The 17,714-nt window shown below is 50.5% G+C and overlaps 1 protein-coding gene across 1 annotated transcript; it reads right to left on the minus strand.

Annotated features, from left to right (window-relative positions):
• Positions 1-274: 274 nt before the first annotated feature.
• TFRC (transferrin receptor) lies at positions 275-16,023 on the minus strand. Its single transcript, XM_080349474.1, has 19 exons — positions 15,935-16,023; positions 14,251-14,321; positions 12,283-12,496; positions 11,442-11,664; positions 11,084-11,227; positions 10,289-10,385; positions 9,776-9,898; positions 8,462-8,557; positions 8,166-8,305; positions 7,632-7,801; positions 7,205-7,324; positions 6,502-6,587; positions 6,324-6,387; positions 6,133-6,200; positions 5,678-5,745; positions 5,193-5,274; positions 4,059-4,280; positions 3,441-3,581; positions 275-3,174 (listed from the first exon to the last, which is right to left on the minus strand). The coding sequence occupies exons 2-19, from the start codon at positions 14,281-14,283 to the stop codon at positions 2,932-2,934; spliced, it is 2,334 nt and encodes a 777-aa protein (XP_080205600.1). The 5' UTR covers positions 14,284-14,321; positions 15,935-16,023; the 3' UTR covers positions 275-2,931.
• Between the last annotated feature and the right edge of the window lie 1,691 nt (positions 16,024-17,714).

Raw genomic sequence — 17,714 nt, forward strand, 5'->3', positions numbered from 1 at the left:
TCTAAACAGTAACCAAACACCCATCTGCACCTTGATCCAGGGGTGCTCTAAGGTGGTGATGAGGGGCAAGGGACAAAGCAGGACATGGCTTCAGTCCTCATTGTTGGTGCCTACAGCAGCATGGTGAAGTTCAGATTCGCTACTGCACATCAAGTTGCTACTGGAGCTACTAGTTACCAGCCCTGATGGGGCAGGAGAGCAAACTCCCTCCAACTGCCCAAGCTCAGCCCCAGCCACAACAGCATCATGGCTTTAAAAGAACCCACAAGAAGAGTTGAGTGTTCAAGCTTCAAAACTTTATTCAAGCAGACAGCACATAACCCAGAGAGTTTAGCGCCCCACACCAGTCAGACGCCAGCACAGAGCAAGGCATCCCGACATCCCAGTAGTCACAGTCGTGCTACCTCACCAGGAGACAGGCTTTGTCTTCCTCTGCTGGCTGTAAAGCGCGTGATTAAGTCTGACATCAAGATGCATGCAAACGCTACAGTGAGGACTCCCAGACAGCAGCTCTTAAATGCCATCCAGAGAAGTGTCACTAGGAAACAGTAACACAGAGGGCTGCACACATGCCTCGGAGAGAGAGAGCAGGGTAGTTAAGGAAGAGCAAGAAGTCACACAAGTCTGGGCATCAGGCTTCCAGAAAGACCCATGACAATCCAGCCCTCCAAGGTGGTGAGCAGTGAGCTCAGTTAACCAGGCTGGGGGCTCCTCCTTGCCTATTCCTTGTGGAGGCTGAACAACATTCTTCCCCCTCAAGGACCACTGCCAGGGCTCTGGTCACTTGGTTTAAACACCATACTACAGGGCTGGCACCAGCCTGCCAGCTGCTTTTTGGGAACAGCAGAGGTGTCACACAGCAGAGATCGGGGAGCAGAGAATGGTATCACTGATTTCCTCCCCTCCACACATCACCCAGGAGGCAAGACTGGAGTTTACAGCAAGACCTGGGGGGCAAGCAGCCTCCTGTGCACACACACACCAGCATCACCCTCGTGCCCAAGCAGGCCAGCCTCTGAACCAGCACACACACCGAGCCAGAGCAGTGACCAGAGCCCTCTGGACAGCAGTCAGCCCAAAGCCCTACATTCATCTTTATTTCCCCAGGTCTTTAACTGATTTCAAGGAAGTTTACTAAATCACAGAGCACACAGTCTAACTAGCCTAGTTTCTACTAAACATCCAAGCACCAGTCCCGTGACTGGAGGCAGGAAGCCACTTCAAGACAGCACAGCTATTCGAAAACAGTTCAGCCTACAGAGAAGGTAGAGGAAGTACATAACAGATCGAAGTTTGTATCTGCATCACCACAGGAGAGTGGAAAAAAAATAGGACTGCAGGAAATTGATCCGTGTTAGATACTAACCATCGAGCTTTGCAGATGACATTGCATGATAAGCATAGAACAATTATGGGAAACACTGTCCCCGATAATTACGTACACCCATAGTGCAACATATGGAGGTCACTGCCTCCGATATAACACTGTGGTAGGCAAAAACTACCTTGTTCTTTACACATTATGGAAGACACTGCCCCCGATAATGTCAGTTAAGTTTCATGATACATAAGGTACTGGAAGTTTGCAGGAAGCTGCCGTTTAAAAATTGGGACAATGCCTAATCTGAGGTACACGAAATTCGTTTGTTGCCACAAGCGGAGCAAGGGCTACACAGCAAGGCCAGGGAGGAAGCTGTGCTCCCCCTGCGAGCACACGTTGTCCAGAAAGGGGAGCAAAGAGGGAGTCTGAAACCCACAGAGGGGCCCGGACACCACAGGGAAGCCAAATTTCTAGTATTTGAGTTTCCATCCAGATTTTCAGCATTTCATGGATCACTTTGGAGTGCAACCCCAAGACTTGCTACCGGGTTTACACCTTTAAGTTTCTTCCAGGAGTGTTTTTGCCACAGAAAGCTTAATTGCTAGTTTTCAAAAACTTTTTTTTGAGGGGCCTGTTTAGATTATTTTAAATGCAAAGTTCCAGTATCATGTTTGATTGTAATAGCAGATGCTGCTTTATTCAAAAACGACAGTATAACTGTCATAATTATGGAAGGCACTGCTTCCGATAATTATCTTCTATAAAAAAAACCACACCATTTATAGTGAACGCTGTCACTGATAAATAAATAAACAAATAAATATCTCAGTGCCAAACAAGAGCCATCCTGCAAAATGGCATCACTCAAACAGGGTTTGGCCAGCAAGAGACTCTATTTCAGAAAAGGCCCCAGAGCAGGAAGGTCTGAAGTGTCAGTCTAGAGCCATTTCTCAATGCTGCAGGGACTCACTGAGGTGCCAGCTGAGGATATAAAAGGGGCATTAGATAATCTTTGGGTCATTTTCCCTGGGTATTGAGACCTGCCTCAGCAGAAGCAAGCTTTCAAGATATTGTTGGGACCCTGCTGTTGAGTAAAGGCAGGTCGGGCACTTCAGAGCTTACTGATAATCCAGCACTTGTGGGCTATTACTATGCTGTTTTATTTTTGAACCATGGGTTGGTCTCTGCAGCTCCCTGCCAGAGAAAGGATCCTCATTACAAGCGTTAAGAGGAATCCATTCCATTTTGTCACTAAGTTTAGGGGACCAATAATTAAAACCCTAAATAGATGAGGTACCTCCCCACACAAGGTACCAGTTCAGGAGTCACCTGAGCTGCTAGTTCTCAAGTACACTGGAGAACAAGCCCCACAAGCAGCTGTACGTGACCGGTTTGGACTGTGGTCAGATGGGAGCCTGGTCAGAGATTTCATGGTAATCTTAGTACCTGCTTTAAAGCTGCCTCCTATGAATTTGTCAAGGTGAAATTTAAATTTTATGCTCAACTTTGGTCAAAAAAGATTCGTTGCCAGAAAAAATCTACAGAAAAATAATGCCATGTTAGGGAGTGGGTTTCCCTAATCCTGTACCTTAACCAGGTGTCTGCCATGTCTAGAATTCGTTGTCTGTATCCCAGATATCACCCGCTAAAGCATTGGCTGCCCCTTTAATGGTCCAGGTTGCCAGGGCCAGCTGCTCTTTCAGCATGTTCACGTCCACGCTCTCCTTGTTGGCTCTCAGCTGTTCCAGGTTCTCCAGCAGACTCTGCAGGGTGTGGGAGCCTTTGCCGAAGAAGATGTGGCGAAAGGGAACATCTTTTGGTGAGAGGTATGGGGAGAGGAAGTCATACTCCACCTGCAGCAGAGATGCAAATTTAAGGTTACAGCCTCACCTCCCAAGTTTTTCTTTCCTGCTTCATCAGAAGATCCCAACCTCTGATCCCCACCCAACCCTTTCCCACAGCAGCTCTGCTGTGCTGGCAAGCACAGAAGTCTGTCACATTGACACTAAACAAGCAGAAGAGACACCGGTCTGCACAGCACCCATGGCTCCTCAGGATTAGGCCTTTCCCAGCCAGCACTTCCTTTGTGAAAGAAGGAAAACCAGCTGCAGACACCCACCTTCATGATCCTGTCATTCAGGGCTCTGCGGACAATCCTGTTTTCCCTGTCACTGTTTGCAATGTCTCTTCTCAGTGCATCTGTAGCTCGCTGGAAGTCACCACGGGCAAAATACAGCCACTTCAAGGTCAGTCCCAGCGTCTGTGAGGGAGGAGCTGTTAGCAAACCTGATTTTCTTCTTTTGCTGCTCTCTTACTGAGAGAAAGTGACTTTTTTTTCTTTGCTAGTTTAATCAAGTAGCAAAGCAAGTTCCTGGCAGGCTCCTCTGAGGTCACTGAGCTCAGGGACGTCTCTCCCCACCCAGTTTCTTGTGGGCTTTCAGCAGAGGTGCAAATGAGATGCAAAGCTGCACCATGCTGTCAATGACAACCAGACAAGAAACCGTCCACATACATTTCCTCAAGAGCTCATCACAGTCAGATGAGCTAAATCTGTCTGCCACAGCTACTCTGCCTGCACTGCTCTATGAGGAATGCCAATTCAGTTCATATCTCGCTACGCTCTCATGCCCAAAGCAGGAAGGTGTTCACCCTGTTGTATCCAACAGCAGCAGAGCCTTATTAGCACACAGCCCCATAAGCCTCTACAGGGATTCAGCGCACTCTGAGTCTTTCTTACCTTCACATCCTGACCATAGGGAAAAAACTTCTCCTGAAATGCTAGCAGTTCTTCAGCGTATCTCTCAAAGTCCAGAAAGAGCTCATGATCATGAGTCAGCCTGAGAGCTATTTGTCCAGCAACTTCTGCAGCAGCACGCATAAGATCACACAATTTATCAGTTGTCTTCAGGTTGGCCACAGTGTCCTGAGTAGTGCCCAAGAAAGCGTACTCCTCATCCTTCTGCAAGAAAGAAGGCATTGAAGTTAGGCAAGAGTGCTTTTCCAGCTAGGACTTTTCACCTCCTACTACAGCTTGCTTGCTGCTTCCACCACATCCCAGCCCCTTGTGTTGCTAAGCAGTGAGATTTGAGTGGTAGCAAAAACTTCACAAGGCAGAGGTGAAAGGAATTGAGCTCCTGCATCTTGTCCCTCCATTTCCAGCAATCAGCAGGATGCTCTGCCGGTTTGTTAAATCCAAAGACCTTTTGCAGAGTACACTGCAGAAGCACAGGTGGGCAAACCCCAGCACCCAATTTGGTACGTGCTGGCAGCACCCACCAACACTTCTTGGCAGGATAACTCAATTTTTGTGGAACATGTCTGACACTAACAAAATCCAAGTATTCATAAGCAGAAGAAGCTGCTTTGGGAAAGGTTTCCAGCTGCACGTCTGCAGTAACAGAGGGGCTGCTTGGCTGATGCCATTTTTGCCAGATCCAAGCCACAGGAGCAGACCTGAACAGTCTGAATTCGTACTTGTTCTGGCCAACAGTACAGCTTCCCCAATGCATTGTGTTTGCTGACCAGCAGGCTGTAGTATAGTCTTTCACCAAAGCAGCAACAGCTTGACATCTTTTCAGTGCTTTTAGCTTCTGAATCGTTGACCTCTGAGCCTCCAAAAGAGCAAGTTCCCCCTCTCCCAACAAAAAACAATTGTTCAGGACTCTGGAACAGGGACCGTAGGCCAACCATGCCCCAGGAGCCACCTTCACAGCAAGTACTGCCATAGCCACCAGGTCCAGAGGCTGCATCACCTCCCCCAGAGAGGTTCCTGCATGGGTGACGAGCTTGGTACAGCACCCTGTGCTCCGCCACCCTGGGGAACAGATATCCTTGCAGCGCTCTGTACGGCAGGCAGGTAGGAAATACTTACATTGTAGAAACCAAAGGAAACCACGGGGATTCCCGAGAAGGCCAGAAAAGGGAATGCTGCGTTATCCAGACCAAGAGGAACACTGCAAAAAATAACATGTACTGAGTAATTACCAACTCGTTTGGCCATCCCAGAAGAAAAGCTACAGGCCCTAGAGTTGAAGCCCTGAGCCAGATGGACTACCCTGTCTAGACAAGACTGGTTTTGACAAAGAGTCCCAGCCATGAGCAGAGAGCTGCTCATCCAATTCCGACCACTGGTCCTTGTACAAGGCTGTTCTCACTCCACAAAAGCTGCCAACAGGCCACTTGGCGCAGCACTAAGCACAGCTAGCACTGTACTGTTCACACTTGCCTTGATCCTATTGCAGCATGTAAAGCCCTCCCCTGACAGCAGCATGACACTCCAGCACAAAGAGCAGAAGGCATTTAGTTTGCTCTTTTATGGAGATTTGCTTTCCTCAACAGCAGGACAACAATACTTACACTGTTTTTACCCAGTCAGTGCCAACTCTGTCATAAAGGCTTCCTGGATTCTTTCCCGGGTCCTTCACCTGCAGAGATGACAGTCAGTGCACTTGTTCTGACCTCTGTTTGGGCCTCCAGGTCCACCCTGGAGCTTGCATTGCTGTGCAGATGCCAAAGTCAGGTGTGCTCCCCTGACCTTTTTTCCACACAGGCACGGTTCACGCAGAACACACATTCACCTCCCACTGAACTGTGGCATTCGCCGATTTTAGACCCTGCATACGTGAACTGCAATTCCCAGAGCCCAGCTGACTTCAGACAGGGCTCTCCAGAGGATCTCAGCCCTTTCTGATAAAAGGGGCTTCCTCCTCAGGTGGAGAAAGTGACCCAGCACAGGTCTGGCTGCTTTCAGTTCCTCCTTAAAAAAAAAAAAATCACAGTCACCTTGATTAGCCCAAGACCCTTCAACTCACCCCCTTCATAGTTCTCTCCAGTAATGTGTAGAGCAACGGGCTGGCAGAAATCTTCATGTGTTCGGAGCCTGCAAAAGAGAGAGGGTGTTTGACACGCCAGCACTATTAACCACTGTTGCCAGAGATGATCAGTTAAGGTCAAGCTATTCTGGTCCCGCTCAGTTTCAAGAAACTGAAGAGCAGCAGCTCACCTAGGACTGCAGCATCCAAGTTAATGTAAGTGAAGGCTTTGGTATGCAGCGTGGCAGAGTACCCCTAGAACAAAACAAATACTTTAAGATGAGCAGTACAACACCAAGACGTTTAATCCACACAACAGAAAATCACAACTGCGCAGTCATTGCGCGGAAGTTTATCAAAGAACGGTACCTCCAGCCATTCAGTAGCACCCACAGCTCCATACTCTCCTGCACTCCAGCTAGCGAAGATGATGCTGCGCCTTGGTTTGTAGCCATCTGCAAAGAGATAAAGAGAGACTGAGGCATCTACCCTTTCCCCATGGAGATGTAGATTAGCACTGAGAGCCTGGGCTGATGAATCGTCCGCTCCTCAGAGCTGAAGCATTCTGGCTGCTGCAGACAACCGTGCACACTAGTGGCTGCAGACACTGTACCCTGTGCCCCTACATTGGAGGGAAACCAAGCTGTCTGAACTTCCTCCCTTTTTTGTTTAGTTGCCAGAGTCCAAAATTAACCCTGGAGACAAGAGCACTTAAACTAAGTGCCACCGTGCAGGCCCCCCCGACTCCAGCTGACCAACTACTTGAATATTTGCCCACCTTCAGGCCTGGCTGTCCAATAGACAGCTCAGCTTTGAGGTTTCCACCACGTGTTATCCAAGGACATTCTTGCATTCAAGCCATACCAGGTACAAGCAGGCAGTCCCTTGGAAGTGAGTGCTCACTGCAGACAAGTTGTCTAGGTTGGACAAGTAATAGCTTCTCAGGAAACTTTGTCAGATTCTCTGCACCTTCCTAAAGGATTATTTTGCAACTGGGCTCTGCAGCATTAACACATATAGAGCTAAACCTGCATCACCTCCCAACCCCATGCTTTTGTACTCAAATATTTACCTTTTTTCACCATGTCTGAGATCACACGGGCAAGTTCCAATAATATGGCAGTTCCAACACCAGCCTTGGCTGCTCCTGGGCCCCAGGAATCTCTCTGGGCTCCGATAACAACATACCGATCTATAAAGGAGACATCAAGATCTGAGCAGCAAGCTTCAGGTTGCAAACACCATTTACCAGAAAAGCAGCTTTGAGCTTCTGTACTAGGAAGAGAGTACAGAGTCTGAGCCCTGAATCCAGCACACCGCTTGCTTTTATTTAGCCTTTCCCCAGCAGCACGGTTCAGCTTTTCCCTTGACCCTTTGGGAAGGGTCTTGGTTCTGCTGAGGAACTGGTTGTCTCTCTCTGGGAGCAGCTGTCACGTTCTGACCATCACACAAGAGGAAGGGGTCCCCTCAAGACTGAGCCACAAGGCAGTTGCTGTTACCTGGTTCTTCAAGTCCCTTGATAGCACCAAAGATGTTCAGAATCTTCCTGTCTGCCATAACGTTGTTCACAGTCACTTTCACCATCACGTTGGTTGTGCTCTCTGGCATCACCTTACATCCCATGACCCCACCTTTCCACTCCGAAGGGCATTCCTTTCCACCCATTTTGCTGGGAGGGGGGGAAAAAAAGAGATCCTTTGAAGTATTGTTCAGTTCTGACCTCTTTTAGCTATCCTGTGAAAAAAGCAAGCCTGTAACTGCAGGTACAGCTTGTTCAGGGCCTGCTCAGGAAATAACTTGCAGTCCCATCCCACTAATTACGCAGAGAGAGATAGGATGCAGAAACCAAGAGGAACCCAACACTAGGTTAAGAACAGTCTTTAAGACGTGAGGTATGGATGCAAGTGACATTTCTCCAGCCAGTTCCAGTAAGTGCTCCCTGCGGTACCCAGCACAGACCAGCAGAGAGCTCCCTGGGCTCACAGCACCTCAGCACCATCCTCACAGCCCTGCAAGCCATGAGAAACAGTTACCTGAACAGCCTGCCAACTGCTTGGCTAGAGACAGTCTGAACAACAATGCGAGGTAGCCCAGAAGATTCCACTGGTGGGAACTGGGTGTGGTTGAAAGAAGGGAAGCCTGGGGTGAACGGGTCTCCGGTTCCAAGGTGGGCCTGTGAAAAACAAGAGGAGTCCTGAGGTCTCAGAGGAGCCCGACAGTTTCCATACACACAAGGGCATGAAGCACTGCTGTGCCTGCAGGACCGCTGCAGTCTGCAGTGAGAAGGGCTCCAGAGAACAGCAAACAGGGGAGCCAGTCGCATACTCACATGTCCAAAGGGGACAAGTGCATCTGTGTCCTTGTAATCGGAGGGGTCCAGGTACATCAAGGCACCAACTGCTCCTACCTCTTTGGCATTTGCAACCTGAAGCAAAGAGTAACACTAACTGCACATTTGCACTGCAAGCAAGGGGAGTTAAGGCAAGTACATGGAATAATGGTGTGAAGGGTTGTGCTCCTCAGTGCCCAGGCCCACTGCAGATTTTAACAGCTACCTGACAGTGACAGACGCACAAGGAAGCTGAATACCAGCAGCTCAGTACTACTCCAAGTAGAGTGTGTCTAATGCCTTTGAACAGGTAGGACAATCCATGGTTAGTCTCTCACCCTGCGATTCATTCAGCTCACACTTGCTCTTCAGAGCAGCTTAGAAGAAATATATGAATTAATTTTGATTATGGTCCATCTGTTTTCCCAAGATTAGGTTAGTCTCAAGACAAGGTAAGCAACCAGTGGAGGACCATCTTCACATGGAAAACAAAGCCAAGAGTGGTCTAGTCAGGTCCCTGTTTAATGCACCTACAACCCAGCTTCCTACCATCAGCACAAATACTCTTGCCAAGGCCAGACACCAGCTGGAAAAGTGGGAAGGGAACCGGAGAACCAGTGAGCACCCCTTGTGGAAGCACTTTTCAGCTCTGCCTGTGTCTGTGATGCATGCCTGACTGGAAGGAGTCCTGGGGCTCAGCCTCCTCAGGAATACCCACCTGGTGGGCAGCTCTTGGTCAAAACTAGAACAGGTTTACGTACAGAAGGACCTGGATCCTTTGGGCTACTTGACCATTTGGCTTGACTTGCTGCAGAGGGAACATTACAGCAACACACAAGGCAGCTGACTGGGCACACAGTGCCAACACATTCACTTGGTCCAAGTGAAGAGTCAGCAAGGGCCCAAGTGAGACACTGCAGCCAAGCTTCGGAAAGTATCTGACTGCAGCAGCAAGAGGTACCCTGGAGGCAAGGCTGCTCCCCTTCTAGCAATACCAGTCAGCTCTGTACCCTCTGGCCCCCAGGCTGCCTCCCTGTGCCTCCCAGCTCCATCTCTTCAGACACTCGGCTGCCTCAGACAGACTGCCAGAGGCCAAAAAGAACACCATGAATGGTATCCAGTTCCTTTCAGTGTTGGTGTCCAGACCTGCACACGGAGGCTTAGTGCAAACAAGCAAGACCAGACCTGCAGGGACAAGCCTACATACACAAGTTCTAGAGATCTGAATGGATGCACAGAGGTGTGTTTTCGAGAGGAAGAAGCATAGCCTTCTGCTGCCTATTTTGATCAAGCTCTGGGGCACAGACTGCTTACCTTCTCAGCCAGGGTTATTTTTCCAGCTCTGAAGATAATTATAGTTTCATTCAGTGACACATCCAGCTTCTGTATCCTCTGAAAATCAGCTTTCAGTCCATAGTTCACATACACTGGTTTGCCCTGGAACAGAAACACTGGTTACAAATGCAGCAGTCCTACATCAGTAAAATACTTGAAACAGCCTACAGAGTGGCAGTAACTCCCATTAACAGCAGGGAGTTTAAGCTTAGCAATGTAAAGTCTGATCACTTGCAACATGCCTCTTGGAGTAGCACTTTTGTCAAGGTTCCCATCTGCATCCCAGCAGAGAAGTTTAAATAGTTACTTCTGCATCTTGCTGAAGTAATAAAACTATGTGAGCCCACTCCTCACCCCACTGTCCCTATCACCACCCCCCGGTCTAACTGGGGAGGGCTTTGTACACTCTGTATCTTGAAGGGACACATTTTTGACATTTCCACCTGGTTAAGTGTCCAAGCACATTTCCAGGATCTTCTTGGAGTCACTTACAACAACTGAGCCAGTCTTGCTGTACGCCACGTACGCATCGGGACTCTCCAGTTCCTCTTCTTTATCATCTTCCACAACAGACACTTTGTTGTTGCTACTGTTGAATGTAAAGAGACAGTGTTACATTCTTCCATGCATAAACCCCATATTTAACTGGCTCACATATTTCAGTCTGTGCCTCAGCAGTTCTGATCAAGGCAATACGGAGCCTTCCAGTACATCTGTGCAAGAATCACTAGGGTTGCTCAGAGATGTTAACGAAGGATAACTTCTAAGAAAAGTAGCAGAAAGAATCTGTGTTTCCAGGTCTCTTAGACCCCTCCTAAGAGGAGCTAAGCAAATTAATTTTTTCCCCAACATAAAGGAACAAGAAGACATGAGGTTTGAGCTGCCAGCAAACACAATGACTGCTGATAACCCCCTGAGCTACTGTAGGGGCCACAGCCAGGTCTGCAACACGTCTGGGTGCCAAGACAGAGTCGCCCACAACAGCGGTTTTAGACACAAGGAATCTGCCCTTCAGCTGAGTTTTTACTCAGTTTTGTTCTTTCCCCTTCCTAAGCAAGCTTTGAGCAACAGTTGCCCCAGGAAAAATCCAGAAGGCTGCTACCAGACACTCTGGATTTAGAAAGCCTGAGACAGGAGCAGCTACTGTTTGGTTAAATCGAGGCCTTCATTGGAGAGGGGTAACTGGCTCACAGTCTTAGCACTGCTATTAGCACAAATCATGTGTTTGCTCAAGACAACAGATAACCACACCGTAAGGAGGAGATCTGGATCACTTCATGAACGTACCTGCCTTTGACCTGCAGCTTAATGTAGTGCTCATCGTTCCACACTTCATCCAAGAGGAAGCTGGTGAACTGGTCATGAATGTAGTTGGCAGTGCTCTGATCTTCAGTGTCGCCAGCTTCAAAAGAGTACTTATTTGCTCTTTGCCTGTAGGCAACAGATGCATAGTTTAGGCTACAGCACCAGGTTGCACTGCAGTGCTCGAGCCTGCAAACCCAAGTTGGATGCGCCACTTATGCCCACGTTTAACCACATGCCACCCCAAAACATCTTTAAGTCCTTTGTTCTTCAAAGGAGCTCAATTTCTGCTCACAGGCTGTGTCTCTCTCATAGCTGTAGCTAAACTTTCTGGAACTGTTACCTCAGGTTGACGTCAAGGCGTTCGACTGACAGTTTATCTGACAATCGATCTCTGAGATCGGGCCAGTAGAGGACAGGTGGTCCAGGAACCTCTTCTTCCTCAGTTTCATCATCATCCGCTAAGTAAGATGCAGTAGGAGTCATCTCACACTTGCCACTTCCATCCAGACACCTGCCAGCCTTCTGCATTCGTCCACGATAACTCAAGTAGCCGATCAGAAACCCTATGGACAGAACAGGTATTTTTTTTGTGCTGCAGGAAGATGTCTAAACCAGCCCCACACCACAGAAGTACATTTAAAGCAGCTTCAGGGTTAAGATGCACCTCGCTCCATTTTTGACAAGCTGGCATACCCAGCGACAGACAGGAATATACGGCCTGACATTTTGCCCGAGTTGGCACATCTTAAAGTACACTGTAAATCTGACCTTCTGCTTGGCACAAGAGTCCCTCCAGCACCACCTGGTAAGGAGAATGCTTAGTTTAGGTCAGTGGCAGCATTAAAACCCTTGAGAGATGAGCACCAGAGGCTTTACTGGTACATTCACCCACATCTCTAGAAAAGTGTTAAGAGTTAATCTAGGGAAAACCAGTACACTTGACACACAGACTGGTTTGACATTTAGCTAAGTCACAGTTCCGGTGTCAAACTTCACACTTTTGTGTCAATTCTGTACCGTAAGCCTGAGCTAGACATACTTAGAGTTAGCGATAAGAGGCTGCAGCTTGGATCCAGGCTCTTTAATTATCTCCTGAAACAATACAGGTTCAAATGTTAACAGCCTCAGATAAGCTAAATACAACGGTCCACTTCATGCAGTTGCATCCCACCCTTCCTTACCAATCAAAAGGAGGAGGACGGCTGCAATGACCAGGAAGCAGCGGTTCCTGCCACTCCTCCGAGGAGGAGGCATGATGCCATGCAGGTGCTCTGGTCTCCCAGGCTCCCCTCCATCCTCATCATCAGCAGACAGCTTCATCTCCACATGGCTGTTGTCTCCCTCTGTTTGGCGGGCAATGCTGAAGCGCGTGTATGACATCGGCTCACCACCGAACTGTGTTGAAAGACAGTGATGTGATGGAAGACTTTGTTACACCAGCCTACAGTCCTTGCAGCCAGTTGCACCTGTGCTCCAAACCAAATACAGCTTTGTCACCTGAAACCGCTCCAGCCCAGCCCAGGCATTTGGCTGTCAGTAAGTCAGGCTGGCTGGTTTGAACAGACAGTTATTTAGGATTTCCAGAGTCCATTCAGCATCTGTTTGCCCTGTGCAAGTTCACAGCCACACTGGTCAAAGTCTAGATTGGAGTCTCTTACAGATATGACACGGCCAATGGCATCAGCATTTCCCAGGTGACCCCAGAACAAAGGCTGATTGAAGCACAAACTCTTGGTCTTAATCTGACTTGAACACATGCAACTTGCACAGAAGGAAGCTTTGATCAGGACAGAGGAGAAGGCAGGCAAGTCCTCCATAGTTGTGCCTTTGAGCCAAATCCACTCTGACATAAAAAACTCCCATTCAGCATCTGGACAATCTTGTATTCAACTGCCTCAGGATACTCGCAAATTACACTATTGATGGCTATTATAAAGCAGCCAGGCTGAAGAGAGATGACCCATGGGAATCCTGCTATCTTAGCTACATGAAAGCTGAGAGTGACTGGAACCGTTCAGCAGGTCTTTATCAGCGCCCAGGCAGAGCAGCTTCCAGTCTGCAGCCCACATCTCTAAACGGTTGCAATGCACAGTCCAACCGTCCACAGAACAGCAGCCTGCGCACAAGACAATTGCTCAGATTAACAGACTCAGCTCCAGGCGTGGCCAGGCACTGAGCAGAAGCACTCACCTTCCATTAGAGCCACGGAACTCGCCTGCAGCCATAGCTGTGCTGGTGACGGGCAGCAGGCTGGCTCAAAGGCCAGAGGAATAGTTTTGGGAGCAACAGTCCTGCAGCCGCTCTCCACTGCACCGGAGAAGCAGCCGCTGGTAAGTACCCAAGCCCTGTTACAATCTCAGCAGCTTACCCACAGTTCTCAGCTCACTCTCGATTTACAAGTCAGTAGCTGGAGGTGAAGAGACCAGACATCAACTTCGTTGGTCAAAACTAAACCGAAGTAATTTCAGTTCCATTCCTGCCCACGTTACCCGTAATAAAGTGGCTGGCTGCTCACTTTTCAGAAAGGGCAGCATCTATCACAGCAGTTTCCCTGCTCAGCTGCTTACTAGCTTGACTTCCCTCACGCTTTGAAGAGGACATGCCTCAACCCTACACAGCCTCCACACTTGTTTAGAGACCAAACCACCACACTCAGTCTGAGCACAGGGTCATTTCACAGTCTTTAGGACCAGTGGGCTTGCTTGAGCAAGCTCAGAGCTACCTCGTCCTGCACATTTGTTTCAAAGTGCAGGTCGCATTCAAAGGCTGGACTTGTGGTTGAATTCCCATCCCCAAAGTAACATAATAACACATGTTGATTGTACTGATAGGCATTTAACCAGCTTCCTCTGCAGCACTTCCTCCTGGAACATTTTTCAAGGCTAATCCCTCCTCCTCATCAGGTTCCCTAGAGACCCAAGACATGGTAACAGTTAACGATAACCCCAGCAGCACTGAACTGCTTAAGCCACCTCCTTATCACATCCAGCTACCTACAGTGACATTGGATTCACAACCCACACAGCAGCACCTAACACTGCTTTGGATTCATCATCTTCGCCGATACCAACATGGACATGGTTGAACCTTTCTTCTGCGGTATGATCAGCCCACCAAGAGACAAACGGCATAGGGGGACTGTGTCTTACCAAGTTAGAGATCGCCGCTCTGGCATGGTCCATTGCCTTTTGGAGGAATGCCCACCAACTTGACCAAAGCCCTAGAAGTTCAGAACACAACAGGTCACGTTAGACTGTTCCCTTGCCTCTACGTAAGACACCCAATGTCTGTCATTGCCACTAGCAGAACGCTTGCCTGTGGATTTTGTGTGCGTGCTTCTGCGTAGGTCACAACGTTGGTCAACCTACATCAACCTTGAATGCAACCTAGAAGTTCACATACTCCCACTGCAAATGTAAGTTCTGACAAAAAAACTGACTCCATTGAACTTTGGGGACAGGGGTGTGTAAATGAGGAACAGAGTCTCAAACAGCTAATTTCAGGCACGGGTGTTAGCAATGGTAAGGCCACCTCTGCTCAGGGAGGGCTGACGAGAGGCACTTGCTCAGCTGTGACAATAGACATCACATATTTAAGGTTCCTGTGGTCTGTCTCAATGACAGGATGGAGGCAAGAGTCCAATTAGTAGCCAGAAGTGGCATGGTCATAATGCAAAGCAGGACAAACTCCTACTCTGCCAAAACACTTCCAGTCGCAAGGTGCCTATAGATGGCTATATTATTTACCACATTATGAAGGCAATTCCAGTTTTGGACAGTCTGACAGAATAGCCAAGAGCAACTGTCCAAAAACATTTCAGTAACTTTTTTCGGTTGTATTTCTCTAGACAGCAAAGTTATCTGAAAGGCAAACTGTAACTGATTTACTTCAGCATTTCTTCCTGAAAATATTATTGAAAAAGCTCTGTAAATTAATTGACCAGTCAGCTTGGACAGGTGCTCAGGCTGGGAGCATGCACAACCTGAGCGTTGCCTCAAGCAGTGCTGCTAGGAAATGGCTTTGAACCGGTCTTCAGGTGCACGTGGATTAGCTCTACACCTGGGAGCTCTGCAACCTAAGCAGGTTTTATTTGGAGATCAAAGGCCATTTGCTCAGTTTACCTTTTGTTTAGGGCAAGAGCATATGGAGATCAATCCCTGGCAGCTTTGAGAAGCCTTTTCCAAGTGACAACCTGAGGCTCAGGCTGGGCAGGGCACAACAGGGTGTGCGTGTGGAGGGTCTCCTAGACCAGTTAACCCAAGGGCACAACACAGCACAAAAGGCCTCTGGGCGCAGCACCTGGCAGGATGCTCCCCGGGAGCACCCCCAGAGCCTCCCACTCCGAACCCCCTCCCACCAGCGCGGGGGGAGAAGCCCACGCTCCGGCACCCCACAGGGTGCCTTCCCTCCTCCCGTCAAACAGCACAGGGGTCGGCCAATAACCCCAAATCCCTTAAAAATAACCTAAGGGGAAAGACAAAATAATAACAGCATAGGAGTAGCCTCCCGCGAGGGCTGGGCGCCCCGGTATCGCGGGCAGGGCCCGCCTGCGGGCCGACAGATAAGCGTGCCCGGCGATACGCCGCCCGCCGAGAGCACGTCTCCTCCGTGCCCGGGCCTGCAGCCGCATCCCCGCTACCCGCCTTCAAGGTCAGGCGGGCGGCCATGGCAGCTTCCGCCGCAGCCACGTGCGCTCCCGCTCACCCGCCAACCGGAGCTGCTGCTGCGGTGCCGCCCGCCGCCCCTCGGCCGCGCCGCCTCGCCTCGCCTCAGGGCAGCGGCCGCCGCCGCCCCTCCCCGCCCGCCCAACGGCCCGCGGGCCCCGCTGCTCACCCTCCGCGCCTCCGGTGTCCGCGCCAGGACCCAAGTGCTGCCCCCGCCGCCGCAGCGCTCGGGTACCTCGTCGCCGCAGCGCTCGGGCCCCTCCCCGCCGCAGCCCGGGCACCTCCCCGGTCGCGGCCCGCCCCCGCGGCCCCGCAGCCAATCAGCGCGCGCCAAGCCGGTACCGCACGAGCGCGCCGCACGGCCACTTCCCGCTCCGGACAATCGCCGGTCCCCCGGCTGTCGGCTCCCGGAGCCCCGCGGAGCCCCTGCCCAGCGCGGGCACCTCCCCGCGGCCTGTTCTCCGGGAGACCGTTTTTAGGTGCTTCCGCTGCTCTAGGTGCCTGCAGACCCCGTCCGAAGGGCCCGGGGGTGCGGTGGTGGGCGCTGCTCGGGGACCGGAGGCGGCTTTGCAGCCCTTAGGTGGCCGCAGCGGCGGAGGGGAATCTCCTGCTGCCGGCTTTGCCTGTTGGCTGGTTGCTGCTGCCGTGCCCGAGCAGCCCCCGCTGCGGGGAAGGAATATAGTAGATGTTTTAAATCCCTTTTAGATGCCCTCGGGGCGGCGGAGGAGCCGCTTGAGGAGCGGCTTGTGTTTTATTGGGTGGATGTGAGTTCCAGCTTCCCCCGGGAAGGGCTGGGAGCAGGGCAGCCGCCCTGCATAGAGACCAATTTAACACCCCTTCACAGGATGTGTGAGCGTTTACCACAGTATGCAGGAACCACAAGAAAGAGCAGGTCACAGATGCATCATTCCCACCTTCTCAGCATTTTGAGGGAGAAGGGCAGGAAAACATTTTCCTCCCCGGGTGGTACAAACCAGACACAGGACTCATTCTGGCGGCATCTTCAGGTCCCAGCAAGCCACGCGTGCTCAGGGCTGCCTTTTTAGATCTGAACAAGCAGAGGCATCCAGGGTGCCTTTCCTTCATGTCTTGCCCCAGTGGTGCATAAACACTAGAAGTACGGGCAGCCCATGTCAGGCCATGGGCTGCATGTGGCCTGCAGAGCAGTTTATGTGGCCACTCAGGTGAAAGCATCCATGTTGGTCACCATGGGATTACTCCAACTCTAAAATAAGTGGTCCAGCCCTCTCCCTGGGGCAGGCAGAGTGACCCCATGCCGTGGCAGGAGCTCCCCAATGTGCAGAGCTCCGTCTCTAAAACCAACAGGTGCAGAGCGGTGGGGTTCCCTGTTTTGTTTCTAAGGAACTTGAAGGAGAAGTAGAACATATTGGTTGGATGGGGAAACAAAGACCTAGCACGCATCTTCTTTCAGCGTGCTTCATAAGGTGAAGCAATTGGTAAGAAGGCAATTCAGTGATTTTATGGTGAAATGGGTAAATAATATACTGGGGGGAATTTAGGGAACCTGTGAGCCACCCATGCCCTTGGAGAGTCTCTCTCCAGCTGTCAGTGTGATGCTGAGCTGAGGTTCACAACTTGGCTGGGCACCAGCTGGGGCTGCGAAGGGATCTCCCCCTGCCAGGGTCTCTCCACCGCAGCTTCCCCAGCACTACCAGGGCTGTCATATTTGCTCTGCTTCCCTTCAGCCAATGGCTAATCTCCTAAAGACATGGACCCTGCAGAACATCTCGCCCTTCTCCAGCACCCGCTGACGTTTGCTGCCTCCAGCATTGCCCACGGTCAGGAGTGGGCCCTGGCTGTGACCACAGCCTCCTCTGCCCTTCTGCCTGAACTCCAGTGCAAGTGGAGGTCGCTGCTTCCAGCCTTGGTCCTTCAGCTCTGGGCATCCCTCAAAGGTGTGCCAGAACTGGGGAACGCCTCGGGTTTTG

Source organism: Nesoenas mayeri, assembly GCF_963082525.1.
Source record: "Nesoenas mayeri genome assembly, chromosome: 9".
Lineage (NCBI taxonomy): Eukaryota > Metazoa > Chordata > Aves > Columbiformes > Columbidae > Nesoenas > Nesoenas mayeri.

Coding starts and splice junctions, on each gene's coding strand:
- TFRC (XM_080349474.1), bottom strand. CDS start 14,283: ATGGACCATGCCAGAGCGGCGATCTCTAACTTG. Junction 9,899..10,288: donor GCAAGACTGGCTCAGTTGTT/GTAAGTGACTCC, acceptor TTTCTGTTCCAG/GGCAAACCAGTGTATGTGAA. Junction 5,746..6,132: donor TGGAGAGAACTATGAAGGGG/GTGAGTTGAAGG, acceptor TCATCTCTGCAG/GTGAAGGACCCGGGAAAGAA.